This window comes from Centropristis striata, chromosome 5 (assembly GCF_030273125.1).
Source record: "Centropristis striata isolate RG_2023a ecotype Rhode Island chromosome 5, C.striata_1.0, whole genome shotgun sequence".
NCBI classification, from domain to species: Eukaryota; Metazoa; Chordata; class Actinopteri; order Perciformes; family Serranidae; genus Centropristis; species Centropristis striata.
In genome coordinates, this window is record NC_081521.1 from 21,664,911 (window position 1) to 21,682,328 (window position 17,418).

General features: G+C 41.4%; 1 protein-coding gene across 7 annotated transcripts in view; it reads right to left on the minus strand.

Annotated features, from left to right (window-relative positions):
• Positions 1 to 17,418, minus strand: part of agrn (agrin) — a 300,695-nt gene that overhangs the window by 118,762 nt on the left and 164,515 nt on the right. For all 7 annotated transcript variants that reach the window (XM_059333522.1, XM_059333518.1, XM_059333519.1 and 4 more), the window contains one exon: positions 14,725 to 14,940. In XM_059333522.1, coding sequence (XP_059189505.1) covers positions 14,725 to 14,940 — 216 coding nt within the window. The remainder of the gene's footprint in view (positions 1 to 14,724; positions 14,941 to 17,418) is intronic.

A 17,418-nucleotide genomic window follows, 5' to 3' on the forward strand; every position in this document is an offset into this window, starting at 1 on the left:
GCGACAAAGTTCCGGTAATGATCCCTGTCAAAAAAAACCCTGACCTCCTTACAACTAACTTGATTTCAGACCTGTAATCCATATTAGGAAACTAAAAGAGATGAAAGATGCGAAGAAAAGACACAATCTGACGGACAGTCTCTTTAACCTTGGTGCCTCCCTGTCACCTTAATGGCCTATGGGAAAAAGCCAGTATTACGTATTGGAAAACTGTCACAGCTTGTACCGAGAGGAGTGTCTCTCGGATTAAGGCTCAGGCCTTTTGAAAGCAACAAAGAAGTAGTGCCAAAAGAAGTCGGGGAGTGCAGTTGGGGATGCTATTAGCTGCTCGTTTGTTTGCCTCTTGAAGGCCAGGATCACAGATGATCAATAATGCATTTATGTTGCTTTAAATTGTTGAGTCCTACATCAGGCAGCCCTGGATCAAACTGCACTGAGATAAAACTCGTTAGACCCAGTTAGCAGCTTTAGCATTACAGCAAACATTTATACTGCAGCTACGGTTCACTGATGAAATGTTTTCATCACTAAAACTTCACTGAGAGCAGCCAGCAAGAGAAATGACTTTAGTGTGCATTATAGTTTAAAAGCTGAATGACTCTAATGTGCAGAAGCACCTTTATGCCCACACACTGACAGCAAAATGAAAAAGATGCTGTGTTTGAAATCAATGAACTTCCATCAGAGAGCAAAGCATTCACAATGCCATCCTGGCCCTAGAAAGAAGTACCAGGACTCGTTTAGACTAAGTGGCGCATATGCCACAAGTTTCCTTTCATTAGCTCCTGATTAACGGGAGCCGGTGGTGGTGCTGAGCCAAAATCAGCACTGATGTGCAGCGAAGCGTTGGCTAATCATACTTGGCCTTTACCATCAACATTCGCTAATGAGTGATGGCCACTGGGTGCAATATGCTGCTCAGAGCTGCTAAAGAATCAGTTACAGTAGATGTGGGTCCTCAGCACAAAACCAGGCACATCTGGATGAAAGCATACAGTATCAAAGACCTGCTCCTAAATCCTCATAATTTAGAACCCTGCTTTAGAACTCTTCTCAACAGTTCCCTTAGGCAATAGTGTTAAACAGTTTAATATTTCATAAAATATGCCCTAAAATCAGCTCCCTTCTGTAGCATAAAATTAAGTATTTTCCTTTTAAAATCTTGATTGTTTTTATGGACTATAAGAGAGTTTTACCACTTATCAAATAACTGCTTAAGTGAAGTCATATGAGCTGGGAACATTCAATGGACTGCTTAAAACATGGATGTCGTTTCTGTGACGTCATCCAGACCACCCAAAATAAAATGTAAAATATTTCTTAAAATTACATGCACAGTTCCCATTTCAGCTGCTTTAAATCACATTCCCTCGTGTTGCAAAAGCAGAAAATGTCAAAAAGGGGGAAATAAGTGTAACAAACAGAAATTAAATTAGCAAGAAAGCTGTCATCATTATCCAAGAGGTCATTTTGCATGCAGATGAGAGGGCACTTTAACATTTTCAAAAAACTCTCTCTCACAGTTATTGGTAGCTTGCCATTGGTTAAGCCACTGCGTGCCAGTCGTGGCTGAGGTTGCTGACCCCTGACTTAGCTATTTAATGTTTTCATTGATTTTTTATTATTATTAATAAGCCGAAAATAACATCAGTAACAGCTACGGAATCCTCATCAACCCAAAAACAAGAAATGATCTCTTTTTATCAAATGCAGAAATACCACAGTAATGAGTGCTTGGCTCCACAGATTGAGAATTAATTAAAAACGATCCGGCGGATTGTAATTTAAAACTTGTGCAAAAAAAAGACCAACATTTATGTACTTTGGTCTCTCTCTCTCACACAGACACTTTCAATCAGATAAACCCGTCAAATCAAAAAGTGTGCCCATTTCAGCCTCCCAATATAAGACCCTGTTTAACATGACAACAATTTCATTTAAACTATTTAGATAAGCCTCTCAGGGAAAGACAAAATGAAGCTGCGGGAGGAGCAGCAGAGAGTACTGACATTTATTCAGTGCAAATTGTAGATGAAAATAACCTGGATCGATTCTCTTCCTTTTCTGGCACGCTTTATTACTGCAGACAGGCACTGAGTGTGTATTTCTGCTATTTGAATTGTGAGGAAAATTGTTAGATGTAGAAGTGGGAAAACAAATACATTTCAGGGAGAAATTACAGTATATTGGCCGGTCCTCACGGAATTAATGTGATTAGTGTAATTAATACACAAAGTAGCATTCACATTGTTGCCGGGGAAAAGTGGTCATGCGGCAGGCACCAGCAGTCAAGTGATTCTGATAAACACGACAATACTGACCTATTCAGAGGACTGACAAACAGAGTCTTAATGCTTGTGTAATTCCACTATAAACAGGATATTGTGTCAGGATACACCACAGAGAGGAAGTGTTCAAAATGGGCATATACCACTGCGACAAACAAAAGGCAGTGATGACTGTAAACGCATACAAAAATCAGTTTTATGTGATGCAGTGTCTTTTATGCCACATAGAAAACTACTGAGTTACACATGTTTTGGGATGATAGAGATGTTTGTTTTTTTGCCTAAACAATTCAATAAATTGTTATTTTAGAAGTTGAAGATAAACTTTAAATCTTATCATTAAATTTCTTGCTGTAATGCATAATTTTAAAGCTCTAATCCTTAAGATTTCCACAGTATGAAATTGCTTTTGAAAGTTTATGGCCAGGACTTTTTTCAACAATACCAAAATGTTTTTTTGTTTCTGTAATTACCTCTTTATGTAACAACTTTTTATTGTTACATTCTGTGTGAAGCTGGCAAACCACAGGGTGATTTTTATTATGAAGGAGCCACAGGAAATGCAATTTGTTCATCACCAACCGGGGTAAGCATCAATATCCATCACACATTATAAAATGCTCCGTCATAACAAGCCGTGGTCCTTTTCTGAGCGGATCAGCTCACGAGAGTTAATTATTTTGCTCACTTTTTAGTCCTGTTGCCGAGCAGAAAGCTTTGTTTCTTACCTCCCACTCAGTTTACCACATTCACATTCCAGCCCAGGTGTGAACATTGTCTCATTAGATCGCTAACATGAACACCAGCAGGACTGTGGGTCCCGACACCTGGATCAATAACCGCTGCACGACTTCATCTCGGCTTCAAGACGAGACAATGAGAGGTTATTCACGTGTGCACATGACTACATCCGTGCAGCTGAATATCTCAACAATAAAAAGTCTGAAAGTTTAACATCTGTTTGCTCATTTTAAATCAATGGTGGTGAAATTTACAATCAATCTCCCATTGAAAGCAAGGAGCGTTTAAATTGCCCTCTACTGCCACAATGTGAGCACAGAGTTACTCTGGGGAGTGAGTGCAGTCGATTGGAGGGTTCTTAAATGACTAGCAAGGCAGGAGTGCTTGTGAAGAATATAGATAGCTATTAAAACGTTTTTTAAACATTATGTTCTGCTGTACATGCTTCAACACTAAATTATTAATACATTCAAAACAAGTAACTCTTTGTTTTTTGTATAGAAAAGATGTCTTTTTGTCTTTCTCTGTCTCTTCAGTAAAGTCACTGACAGCTACAGAATTTAGAGAAAGAAAGTTTGGTTTATATGAGGACATACATTGTGTCACAGCGGCATACACACACACACACACACACACACACACACACACTCTCCCACACATATATACACACACATACATAGAAACCAATTCAACACAGACGCAAACAGATATTCTTTAGAAATCCGGCTTCTGACAGTTGTCGCCATTCTTGTTCCACACAAATAAAATAAAATATCCACTATTGTCTGCTGAGCTGGTAGTTATCCTCATATTTTCAACACTGCGCTGCTTTTATTATTTTTCACTCCTTTCCATGTCTGCCCAAGTACAAGCTGAGAAAATAACAAATAACGATGTATTATTCAGTAGAACCCAAATGCATAAATACATTAAAAAGTCTCAAAACACAACCCCTTGTCTGGTATTAGCAGGTGTACGTGTGTGTAGATACCGATGCATCTGTGTGTGTGTGTGTGTGTGTGTGTGTGTGTGTGTGTGTGTGTGTGTGTGCAGATAATCTGTACTTCGCCTGCAGGTTTCAGAGAGGTGAACGCTGGATCGAGGGAGAGAGATGAAGAAGACAGGATTTGTCTTACAAGTATCAGTGGACGCAGACGAGTGGAACAGCGAGTAAAGATGGATAGAGGATTCCAGCAAAGCCCATTATCATCTCTTCATGTTTGTGTGTGTGTCTGTGTGTGTGTGTGTGTGTGTCTGTGGTGAAGGACGATAACAAGAATGTATATTTTTTGAATCTATCTGTTTGCAAAATGCCTAGAGTGTGTGTATATTTCACTAAGTATGCTTGTGTGTGTATGCGTGTACATGCATAGGGGTATCAGCACACACACAGACACACAAACAAACAGACTCACACACACACACACACACACACACACAGTCTGTCAGGTTCTGCATGTTATGGTTATGAATACCAAGCAAGAGTCAATGCCCCAGGGAAATGAAAGCACGAAAAGCGAGTTATTTACAATGACCTCTCGCCCTGTGTGTGTTTATGTGTGTCTGTGTGTGTGCACATAAATGTGTTCAGCAATCACGCTGGAGGAATTTGATTACTGTGTGTGTGTGTGTGTGTGTGTGTGTGTGTGTGTGTGTGTGTGTGTGTGTGTGTGTATGTTACTACTGATGAGAGTAGCAGCAAGAAACAGAAAGAAGGGATGGAGAGGAAAGTGATGGAGAGAGAAAAGAAGTAAGAAAGCGGTGAGAGCGTGACAGAGTTATTTTTGGCCCGGGCGAACAGCGAGCAAAGGAGAGATGGAATGAGAGAGACATGAAGAAGAATGGACTCAAAGTGAAGAGACAGGAAGGGGAAAAATGGAGGCAGGAAATGAGGGTTAAAAAGAGAGATGAGGAGGACAGAACACAGGAGTGAGGAAGGAAGGGAAGAGTGGGGAAGAGAGAAATTGGAGGGAGGTAAAGGAAAATGAAAGGAAAGGTTGGAGAGAGGAAGTGAAGAAGGAAAGGATGGAAGAAATCAAAGGAGAAAAAGAAAGAAAGCAAAGAGGGGAAGAGGGGAAGAGGAAGGGCAGAGGTAGAGATGACTAATCGTCAGTTAGACTGTGCAGAAGCCTGTTATCTGTTCCGGCAAAGCTAAAAGTCATCTCACCATCTACAGCTATTACCACCCGTCCATTGTTACCGAGGGCAACCGGGCGTGTCACAGGGGTAACAAAAGAGATCGTCAGAGCATGAGCAAAATAGAGAAGTAGAGGAAGAGGAAGAAGAGGATGTGGAAGGGGGTATGTGGTGGTAAAGGAGGAATAAAGCAGGCTGGCTTTCATCTCCTCTTACAGAATGAGGCTTTTGCTTGTAGGAGATTTCCTGAAACCTTCCCTCCCAGCCAGCTTTGGGCCCTACGAGGGGATAAATCAGGGCTTTACCCGGCCCAGTCCAGACACCTTAACAACCAGCCACACCAGCGCCACACAAAAGACAAAAAGTACAGCTGGGGTAACAAGCTCAGGCCAGACAAGGATTTAGCTCCTCTAGGGAAAAGGCTTCAGATTGGTGGAAAATTAAGGGAAAAACAACACAATGTCTCAGTGAGGTGTCGTTCCATCACCAGTATCTTCAGTGTTCTTTGTCATCATGAAGGGATTACTGAATAGGCTTACCGGGCACATGCGCATGGGCCGCAAGTGTCAAGGGGCACCCCTGACCTTCAAATACAGAATATCTCTCAGTGAGACATAAACCAACCAGGTGGAGACTCAAATAACCGCAAAGAAATATAAAATGACAACTGAAAGACAACAAAGAGAAGCTACTACAAAGAGACAAAACAGCTTCAGAAATAATTACCAAAAGCGGCATAATTCAGACAAAAAGAACAAAAAAGAGACCGAAAATAATTACAAAATGTCAGACAAAAAAGACCAAAACAACAAGGTAACATAAAAAAACAACCACAAAGAGACACAAGACAACTACAGAAAGGGGCAAACAAATACAAAGTTATGTAAAACAACTACAAAGAGACACAAAACAACTACAAATAAATGCAAAACAACTACAAAGAGACACAAAACATCAATAAAGAGACACAAAACAACTGCAAAGAAAGAGACACAAAACAACTACAAAGAGACACAAAACGACTGCAAAGACATACAAAACAACTACAAAGAGACACAACACAGCTACAAGAGACACAAAGCACCTACAAAGAGATGGAAAACAACTACAAAGAGATGCAAAACTACAAAAGGGGCAAAACAAAAACAGACAAAAAAAAACACCCCAAACAATTACAAAGTGACACAAAACAACTGTATGATACAAACAACTAGACACAAAATGACAGGTAGATGCGTGACGACTACAAAAACACACAAAACATCTTCAAAGAAATGCAGCTGACTGCAAAAAAGGGTCAAAACAACCAAAGACCAAAACATTTACAAAGTGAAACAAAACAACTACAAAGAGGCACAAAAGTACAGAGAGATGCATAATGCCTACAAAGAGACAACAAAGTCTGTGTGTTTTGATCCTATGTCAATGGTACAGTGGGGACATTTTGCATGTCTGTGCCAAGGGGATTTATTGTCTCATTATCCGCCAACGCTTGTCATTGTTTCTCAGTGTTTGGAAGTGGACTACAGAGATAAACACCATTCCTCCAATGGTGATTCCCTCATTTTAGTGATTTAATGATGGTGGCGGAGAGAACTGCCAAACATGTTACTCTGAAATCTCACATAGGTGTTATATTGGGACTGTGAAAGGGATGGCGGATGATTCAGATAATTTTCATACTCATTCAGTGAGCCCTCATGGAAGTGTCAAAATGTGTTATTCATTTAGTCAGGTTTTCCTTTAATTTGCCAACATCCAAATCCAACTAATTTGCAAAAAAACACATTCAATACTGCAATACAGTTCAGCATGTTCTGCAAAAAATATCCATGCACGTACAAAATATACTCCACACACGGATATTCAGTATCATTAAATTCTGTTTATCTGTTTATGAGTAGATCCAAACAGCAGATTCACAAATAGGAAGTAATGTGCCTGGGCGAATTTAGGAGGAAACATAATTATTGCCAGGATTACATTTACTTTGACACCAGAGACCGGGCTTTCAAAATCCTAATCTTTCCAAACATTAAGCAGGCACTTTGAGTTTTCCAAACATAAGCAAAAAAAAAAGTAAATCATGTTTGCCAGGAGTGGATATTGAAGAAGAAGAAATATAGTGAACATTTTGCAGATATGTTTAATTTAAATATTTCCTCATTAAGTTGATAGAAAGTGTAATTTGGCTGGCATTGTGGTTGCTATGACACATATTTGTTAATGTGAGATGGCTGTATATGAGACAGGTTTAAGCTATAAATCAAGAAAAGGAGAGTAAGTGCATCAAATCACTGAAGAGCTCTGAATTTTTCAGTACAGATTAAATCTGAGTACTTCAAGCTGCACCACATGTTTAAGATGGAGAGGTTCACATCATCCTCTTATTGGGTCTGACTGCCTGCAGTATGTTAGAGCAGACAGAGCAGCAGGTGTGGAGTACTGATGCCTTTCTCCTTTCACTGTGAGGACACAAGAGTGTGTCGGTGCCGGAGAGATAAAGCTCTCTCTAAAGCACAGAGAGGGAGAGAGAGAGCACTGATAAAGCAGGAGGCAGCAGGCTGTGCTTACGGCCAACTCAAGAACACACACACGCGCAAACACACAAAATCAATCTCCATTGATCACTCTCTCGAACCCCAGTCACCTCACCATCACACACTCCACTTTTTTCTACTTGTTGCACTCCTTCAAGACGAAAAAGAAAAACGAAAAAAAGTATGAAAAAAAGAATGAAAAAGTCCATGTTCCACTAGAGTGGCCACACAAGATGAGTTCTGCAGCACTTCTGTGGCTCTCTCTGGGAGAGGGAGTGTATTTACCACTCTGCTCCAAGTTCAATATTAGGAGAGCCAACATGGTGCACGTTCCCCAGCCGATTGCAGCGCGTGCACGCCCATACACACACACACTGATACGCGCACACACATCCACACAATGTCTCTTGTCTCTCTGAGGCAGAAAGTGTTTCTGCTGGCCGTTTCTCTCACTCTGCCTCGGAGTTCTTTCTTTTCTTAACTGGCTGCTTTTTTCTCCTCCGCCTTGTGTTGTTAGGGACTCCTACTGGGCCAATTTAAACGCGGCTTCTCCTTTTAATTTCGATAATATCAAAGTCTATTATCTGCTCGCAGCCTGGCCGCTTGACCGCGAGAGTTGTAACCCCGCCCATCCTAAATCATCCATCTAGAACAAAAGGAAGATAATGAGGAAGCTGGCGCAGAGCTGGTCCCAACCATTAAGGGGCGAGGTTATGTGAATATTAGAGTGGAGCGCTGGGGGCAAATAAGTGCCCACGCCTCAACGGCATGTGGGTCATTTTGTCCTGCCCTCAGGAGGGGACTTACACCATTACCTTGGCACTTAAATGTTGTAATAGCCAGTTCAACGTTATGAGTGAGGTGCTAAATGAATGTAGTTAAAGGGGATTTTTACACTGAGCTTAGCTGAAGTGTGTAGGCAGAAGTGTGGGAGTCTCCTGACTGGGAACTACGGCTGTCAAAAGTATTGATTACTTAATTTACAAATAAATTAATTTATTTCATTTACAGAAAGCTGAGATCTTTTAATATCAACAAGGACATTTTATCTTTGGTGTACACTTCACTCATTGAATCCATCCTCACTTACAATATCTCTTCCTGGTTTAACTTCCTCACCCTCAAACACAAAACAAAACTCACCAGAATAGTAAACCAGGCCAGTAAGATCACCCAAACCCCTCAGACCCCCCTCTGTGAACTGTACAGACGATCAGTGCGGAGGAAAGCAACCCTCATCACTGATGACGTCACTCACCCTCTGCATCACTCCTTTTCTCTGCTGCCATCAGGCAGAAGATACAGAACCCCACTGGCCCATAAAAACATTTATAAAAAGTCATTCCTACCAGCTGCAGTCGCTATACTAAATAGTGGCCAGTAACACTGTACCCCACGTCATTCATTCTTTTTATTGATGTTGTGTGTTTTTACTGAAGTGTTGTTGTTTTATTTTATTTATTTATTTCACTTCATGTAATTGTTGTGTGTTCTGCATGAATTTTTATAGCCGTGTTGAAAGACAAATTTCTGCTCTGTTGAAAAGACAATAAAGATATATTCTATTCTATTCTATTCTATTCTATTCAACAGCTCTGTACAGCACTTAACTTCACATGTATTATGTCATTTGCATTATGGATATTGGTTTTTTTGTATTGTTACTGTTGTCAATATTTCATGTTTGTCATGGTCCTTGATGCGATGTGATGCCGGCTGCAGATCAAATTTCCTTCGGGATAATAAAGTCAAAGTTGAAAGTGAAGTTGAATTTGAAGTTGATACCTTTTCAATGCCACATGTTTATCGAAAGTGAAAAAAGCTGCAGTGACATTGCGATGAACAAATCTGTATGAAATTGGAAGGAGGAGAGCTAGTTAGAGCTATTAGCTGCTAGGGAGCAAACAGCTGATTCCTCCAAGCCCATATACGTTTCTTTTCTTCGTATGCTTCCAAAATTTGCTCCCATGTGTCTGGCAGAATCACAAGTATTGCCTAGAGGGGCTGCATTCAGCTCTGGACACTGTGCCCAGGGGAATCCAGTAGAGCTCACAGCTAAAGGAGGAGCTAATACAGCTAACAGAGCTAACAGCGGGACTGAGAGTTTCCTTCCAGCGGAACATGAAGTGTGAAATGGTGAACTGCAGTTTAATATGACAACAGCACATATACTTCAGCTGAGTAGAGTTTGGAGGTAAAACTACTTCATGTCACTGACTCTTAAAATTAGTGTTAGCATTTTACTAAACTTCTGTCAGAGATGAAAATAACCTGACACCTTTATTCCTGCTCTGTAATGAAATACAGCTATTTATTCTACATTGTTACTGATTACAAAGTAATTTACATAAACTAAATATAAAACAATAAGAAGCAGCAATTAACTCAGATACAATGTTCTTTTTGTTCTGTAGCCATGGCATCAAAAGAGGCCTCAAGTATTGTTTTTTATACTAGTAATTATACAAGTTTAAAGGTGGTATTGTGACAACTATACTGGGAAAATGGTGACATTGTTACAATGATGTCTGACAAAGACATTACATTAAACTTATTGCACACGGTAAGCAAAGTGGGACAGGAAGTTGATCTGTATACAGGGGTGGGCGCAGTTCAAGCCCCAATTTTACTGTTCATCATCCTTGGCTTTTCCAAATAAGTTGGAGGGTTTGTTTAAAAGATCTGATCCTGTGGCTGCTTCCTGCTTTGTTTGAGCAAAATCCCAACAATTAACATGGTGAATACAATGGTGTGGCCAATAGAAACCATGGCCAGAACACAGAACATAATACCCAGCCTGTCTGAAACCAGAGTTTGTCACTAACATTAAATGTGTGAATCAGTAGAGGCCCCACGACACGATTTTATATTTTTTATATTTATATTTGATACTTGAGTCACGGTACGATATTATTGCGATTTTAAGCATTTTGAGATATTGTGAGTATTGCAATACAATATATTATGATTTAACTGTTTAACTGCATTTTGTGTCCACAAAATTAAATCAAATCAAGAATTGTTTTGTCAAACAACAGAAAACTCTCAGTCTATTCATCTCACTGCAGTCTTTTTATTTCTCCACAATGAGAGCCAAACCCACAGACTGACCAACAAAGTATTCAGTCAAACTGAACTGAACTGATATCAAACATGTATGGACGACAACAACTGCAGCATTTTCTCAAACTTTCCTCAACTTTAAGCATTCACATACATTTTTTTGAATGAAACAAAAAAAATCCTAACTTTGCAGCATTATTTCATCATCACGATATCCAGTGATATACGGTATCTCCAGTATACTCCTACAAGTGAGCCTTCTACGGACTTCTGAACGGTGAAAACGGCTGGCTGCCGGAATGCTAAATATCGATACTCGGCGGCTATGAATTGATATAATATTGCCACGCAAAATATTGCGATACTATGCCGTATGGATTTTTTCCCCCACCTCTAACTAACATAGGCAAATAAAGATTGACCAAAGAACACTAACTATACAAGTAAGTGGCCACTGTGGCTCCAAGTGACAATTACAGGATATAAACGGTAAATTAAACATACACACTCAGTTATATGAGTTAGAATCTGTTTTGCTCAATTTTTGTCACCACAGCAGAGTAAGTAAGGCTGAACTGTAGTAGTAAGAATCCCAAAGTGTGTTGAAATGAGCAAGGGTGCCATTTACTGTTTGAGAACTTTTCATTTGCAAGAGGAACAATGTGACATTTCTTCTTTTAAAAGTCATTCAGTCTTTTTTGTAAGTAAGCACTAAAATGTTCACCTTAGGAAATGTAGCGGTGTCAGCATCCTACAGATGTCAGGGACCTGCTGGTTGATGCTTCCCTCCTGTTCGGCGAAACACACCCCAAGCCTCAGACTTGTATTCAGTGCTAACAACATGCTCCATATAACTCCAGTTCCCTTTAAAAAGGGGATAATCTGCAAGAAAAAACTTCTTTTGTGGCAGCACTCCTGAGTGCCAGATAAGACTCCTGAGTTGATTTGAATTGGACATGACGGCTCCTCAGAACGGTAGCCAATTCACTTACCCCAATGAAAACCCACCATTCAAATCGAATGAGTCAAACGAGGCTTCGCACAAAAGCACCAATCCAACCGCCCACACTATTCTTATAAGTTAAAAGCTCTCTCATTCTCTCAACTCTCTCCTCTCCCGCTGCCTCCCGCTCTTCCTCCTTCCCATCTTCGCCTCACTCTTCCTCCAACAGCCCTGACAACTCCATAATCTCAGTCAGAGTGACCTGTCCAGACCCTCTGTACTGGCTGAATTTATTGGAGGCAGGAAGAGAATGAGAACCTGTCTCTCTGCTTCCCCTGACCTCCTAACACTCTCTCTCACACACACACACACACACACACACACCCCGGCACACCCTGCACTCCGGTTAGCTTCACCTCTACATACTGTCATTCAAAGTAAACATGTAAATATCCTTTCATTGAGCTGAACACAAACATCGTCTGAATCTCAAAACCACAGCTTACAACTTGTCTGGACCTCTCACCCCGCTATATTGTATATATCCTGTGAATCTTTGGTCGACAGCTTTTCCAAATACACCCTATTGACTTGAAGTAATTGTGCTATGTGCGGGAGCTTTCAATAGGGCTGTTGCAAAGGCAAATATAAACACAAATAGCCACTGGCTAAGTGGTTGGCACACACTTGACTGTGAATGCTTGCATTGAGTTCGCTGACAAAAGATAAAAAATATGTGAGAAAGCATGGCTGATTTAACAGCAGGGGAAATGATGGACACAAAGGGTAGGGTAGCAAGGCTACCTTATGTTCCTGAGCTCTTTGTGAAGCAGTTGAATTAAGTGGAAAGTTGACATGAAAAATTCCTTATCATTAGCATCAATTATGTGGGCTATTTAAAACGCAGACTATGGAAGAATGAAAAAAAATGTTTTTGACTCCTTGTTCCATATGTGAAGTTATAAAACAGAACGGCTCTATTCTGGTGGCGAACATGTAGTTATTATCAGCAATACTATCATTAATATCATCATTATTATTATGTTTTACTTTATTTTTTTCCTGCTGTTGTTGCCAGTGGTAATTATGGTGCGTGTGATGGCCTTAACCTGCCATAAACCATCATTACAGTACTCGCACAACTTTCTCTCCCTGGATTTAATATGCTCCTGTATTCTGTTCACCTATTCACTCACTCACTCACTCACTCACTCACTCACTCACTCACTCACTCACTCACTCACTCACTCACTCGCTGTTTCATCCCCCTATGTTCACTAAATGTTTCATAACTCATTCCTTTTTCAGCATTATTCACTCCCACCATCTCCAGATGCTTCTCTAGTGTACTGTGTGTTCCCCCTGTCCTCTTCCTGTCCTTTATATCTCTTTATTTCCTCTCTGCCAGTGCCGAGCAGTCACCAAGCTTGTTATTAGTGCCAGGTCCAAGCCGGCACTGTAATCAGACCCCTGGAATTAGCAGTGGGCCAACACTGGCAGGCAGGCACGACGCTGACAAAACACTATAGTTATTATTGAGGCTGCTGCAATGTTGCAGCTTTGGCAGGAATCCGCTACTCCCCTCAGAGCCCTGGATCTTGATGGGCTTTGCTAAAGAGAAGCAATGAGAGGTACAGCAGGAGTATAGGCACCCACCGGGGGCTAAGGGATAAAACAGACACTGGATGGCCACCAATGGGAGCAGTGAGTGGCACACTTTGTTTTTGTGAGGGTGCAGGTGGCGCTTAAGCACTGGGAGGGAAGCCATATTGGAAAGACAATAGACTGGACATAATGGGGACGTGTTTTATTATTGGGGGATAAAGATAGGAAAGCAAAGCCTGTTGTATTAGGACAGGATGTAATGAAAATCCATTTACTTGACAATAACAAGCAATTTAGTGTCACTCGGAGGCTTGCTGCTTTGTGTTTGATGAAGAAGCCATGCTGGTTTTCTGTTCTAAAGATCAAATCGTTGCAAATTCTGTGTCTATATCGTTTCAAATCCCCACCATGCTGTAAGCACTTTATACACCTATACTGCACAACTCTGAAAGTCAACTTTGAAAGTGGTTTAATGGAGAGTGTCAGTCTCGGGTCAGACTGCTTTCAGAAATACTGTAGATTCTGGGATTGATCTTTGAATCAAAGGCCCCAATTTGATCTTTTATAATGTTCAAACCCCTTTATATATAGAGTAATGGTTACGCTTCAGAAAACACACACTGCCATGAAAGATTCTGTTAATGGCAGACGTTTTGGAAGAATATCAATCTGTTTTTTTTGGATTGTGGTGATCTTGGAAATACGGAGCAGCAGATGGACAGTCAAATCTGTTCAACCTCTATTGAAAGTGAAAATTCACAACTTTTGTTCATTTCCACGATGAGCATACAAAGTGTTTAAGTGTCAAATTTTAATTTTGACTCACTTTTCTTTCCATCTTAACAGGTAATTTAGTCTCATATTAATTTTCTTCAAGTATTGAACAAGATGTGATGACTAAATTACAAGGGTTTCCACTACTGCTGTGGTCCTGCTTGGTTGCAAGCAAAATCAAGAACATGGAAATGTTTCAAATCATTTTCCATTGGAAAATAAAATCAGATGGGTTATTAAAATGACCTCATACCAGCGTAGTGTCTCTAATTCCACTTTTCCACTTATTTAGCTCAGCAACAGTCTTGAAACCTTGGTGTTATTTAGCAAACCAGCCTGCATTTCCACCAGGTTTGAGAAAAAACGTTGTAACCAAAGATTGCCCTGATTACCTGCAAGCTTTCGTTTTTACCCAAAAAACAAACATGGACTATAATTAATGATGCAAATATTTAGAAGACCTGCAGAATCTGACAAGCCAACTTCGGTTCGCACCTCAGGTCAAGGACAACATGCTATTTTTTGCTTCCTGCTAGGAACCAAAGTTTTGGGTAAATTTTTGATTAAAAAGCACCAAATGTTGGTGGAAAAAGGGATATAAGGTCGTGCTTGATAGGCAGGAGGTGGTACTTACAGCAGGGCCCCTTGCGCAGAACCTTGATGCGTCTTTGTGTGTTGCACTGGGCTTTCTCCAGCTCGCACTCGTTGGAGTAGGTGGACGAATCCGAGCCGCAGACAGGCGCCACCAAGGATGGACAATCCACTCTCTTGCAAACACACTCAGCCTTGGCCGGGTCAGTCTGGTCACGCTCGCATACAGCACCGAAGCCGCACAACATCCCTCTGCAGCCTGCCAGACAGGAAGAAAAAAAAAGGTGTTAGGATTGATACATGAGCATCTGAGTATATGAGTGTAATGCTTTCTGTCACAGTTTCAAGGTCAGTTACAGAAACTCAAAGCTGCACAATGCACAGTGCAGTTTTCCCATAATTCTTCTTAGAGAAGTTTTCATGATTGAATGCAAAGAAAGTTTATGTCTGAACACCAGACAGGCACGTCTGAACAGATCCATCTCAATACGCGTCAGCCACTGGGGTCTTTGTGCAGAACTCTACACAGTTCAGCAACACAAATGCATCAGGGATTAAATGTGATCCTGGCGTAAAGCAAACAGATGCTGTCAATTCATTCAGGGAGAATCTGTCCACCCATGCAGAGCGAGCACAGTGTGTTGTTGGGCATGCTGAGTCGACTGCAGAATTTGGAAAAGCCTCACAGTTAAAATTTTAAAAGTGAGCAACAACATTAAAATCAATCTACAGACAGCAGGCTGATACACAGTCCTGCGGACAGTTTATTTTCATCCTCTAAAGACTGCTGCAGTCTTTGAAACATCAATGATCCGCCGTCGAGAAAAACGTGGAGGGGCAGCAGTGACGAAGACAAACCAAGGTTAGCCAAAAACTTCAAGGCTACACAAGTCAAACAACAACAACTCTTAAGACTTTGATCCTAAACTTCCCACCGACTCCTCGGCTTTGATCAAGCGAGGAACAACAAATTGTAGACTTTGTCAGAGGCTGCTGAATGCGCAAAGCAAACAGGGAGTACCTGTGCGTGTATGCGCTCGTGTTTTGTGTACACAACATCAACTTAGAGAGTAATTCACCCGTGTTGTGGCAGCTACAGCTGCTGTGGCTCTGTGCCCACTTTGAGGGCTGTTGGGCAGCCAGCTGGCGTGACGTCCTTGCCTCAGCACCAGGGGGGGTTGCGGGGTTGCGTTAAAAGAGATGGCAAGCTCTCACAGGTAGCCAGCATGATTGGAAATCAATGGACGAAAGCACATAAAAATCCACTTTTTAAAAAAATGGTTGGAGGGGTGAATAAGCAGTGTCACTGCTGAGGATATACATGTCACACTCACACGTGCACACACACAGCTACTTCTTATCAGTGGCTCCCAGGCCAAGACTAAATGCAAGGCGGCATGTCCGCTTGGACTCGCTGGCAGGTGGCTTTTGCGGTACTGGATAGACAGAAAGACACTCTGACAGACACACATACACACATATTCATAAAACTCTTTGTGTGCAGCGTGGACAACTGGTCCAGCATCTGCCCAAGGCATCTCATTCTGTCTCACACTGAAGCACAGTATGAATGTGTGTGTGTGTGTGTGTGTGTGTGTGTGTGGAGTGACAGGCGAGGAGGCTGTTTTTGACTTGCCCACTGTTCCCTATGGGAGACCGCCTGACAGCTACCTGAGCTCACTCTCTTTTGTACCAGGGGAAAAAAAGTGTGTGTATGTGTATGCGAGAAGCTATCCATGAATGCATCTGTATTCCTGACAGCGTGTGTGTGTGTCTGAGGGGTGTAGGCATTAGGTGCCTCATACACACACACACACACACACACACACACTACACAGGTGCTGGCATGAAGGCCCTGTCATGACTGGCCCACTGCTCTGCCATCATTTCTCACCACGCTGTGTGTGTGCGTGTTTTTGTGTGCGTGTGTGTGTCTGTGTCTGTGTGTCTGTGTGTCTGTGTGTCTGTGTGTCTGTGTGCTTGTGCATGCGAGTGTCGGCGCTTGGCACGGAGGCGAAGCCATGCGAGCAGAGTGACACGAGGTGAAATTCAATCGAACTGTGTCAGATGTGTACAAGAGAGAGGGAGGGTGTCTGATAGTATGACAGGGAAAAAAACCCAGGAGAGACAAAGGTTGTGGGTGACCTAACAACAATCTCTCTCTGGTTTAAATGTATCAGCCCTGTTCATACATTATATAGGTAACCCCAGTGTATTCCATTGTGAGGTAAATAATATTGTTATTAAATAACTCCCCAAAATAGATATTTTTAAAAGTGACAGTAAACACACCACCTGGAGAGAAAAAAAAAACATGAACCACCAATGATTTGTAACCAGATCTCTTCTGCACTGTTTTCAAATAAGAAAATCTCACTCTAGCCTCGAGCTTAGCTGACTGACAAAAGACTGACACGAGAGCTGAGGGCTCAGTCAAAGTGAAGGTATCAAGTGCTGGCCCTGGATCGAGTGAACAAACCGCATACTTATGGATTAGGGATTCTTCCCTGGGAGAAATCCTCCTGGTACCTGAGAAAAGATACATTTGACACTTTCCGATTTCTTAAGAACAGGAAAAGAAATCCTGAGTAGTTAATATGAACGGCGTTATTTACCACAGCTGAAAGTATACCACCAACAAAAAGTTAGTCAACACTAAATTCGAACTGGCCCTGACCCAGTTTGATTGACAGGTGATCTTGGGGAGTGTAGCAGACACAATAATAAACAGCGAGCA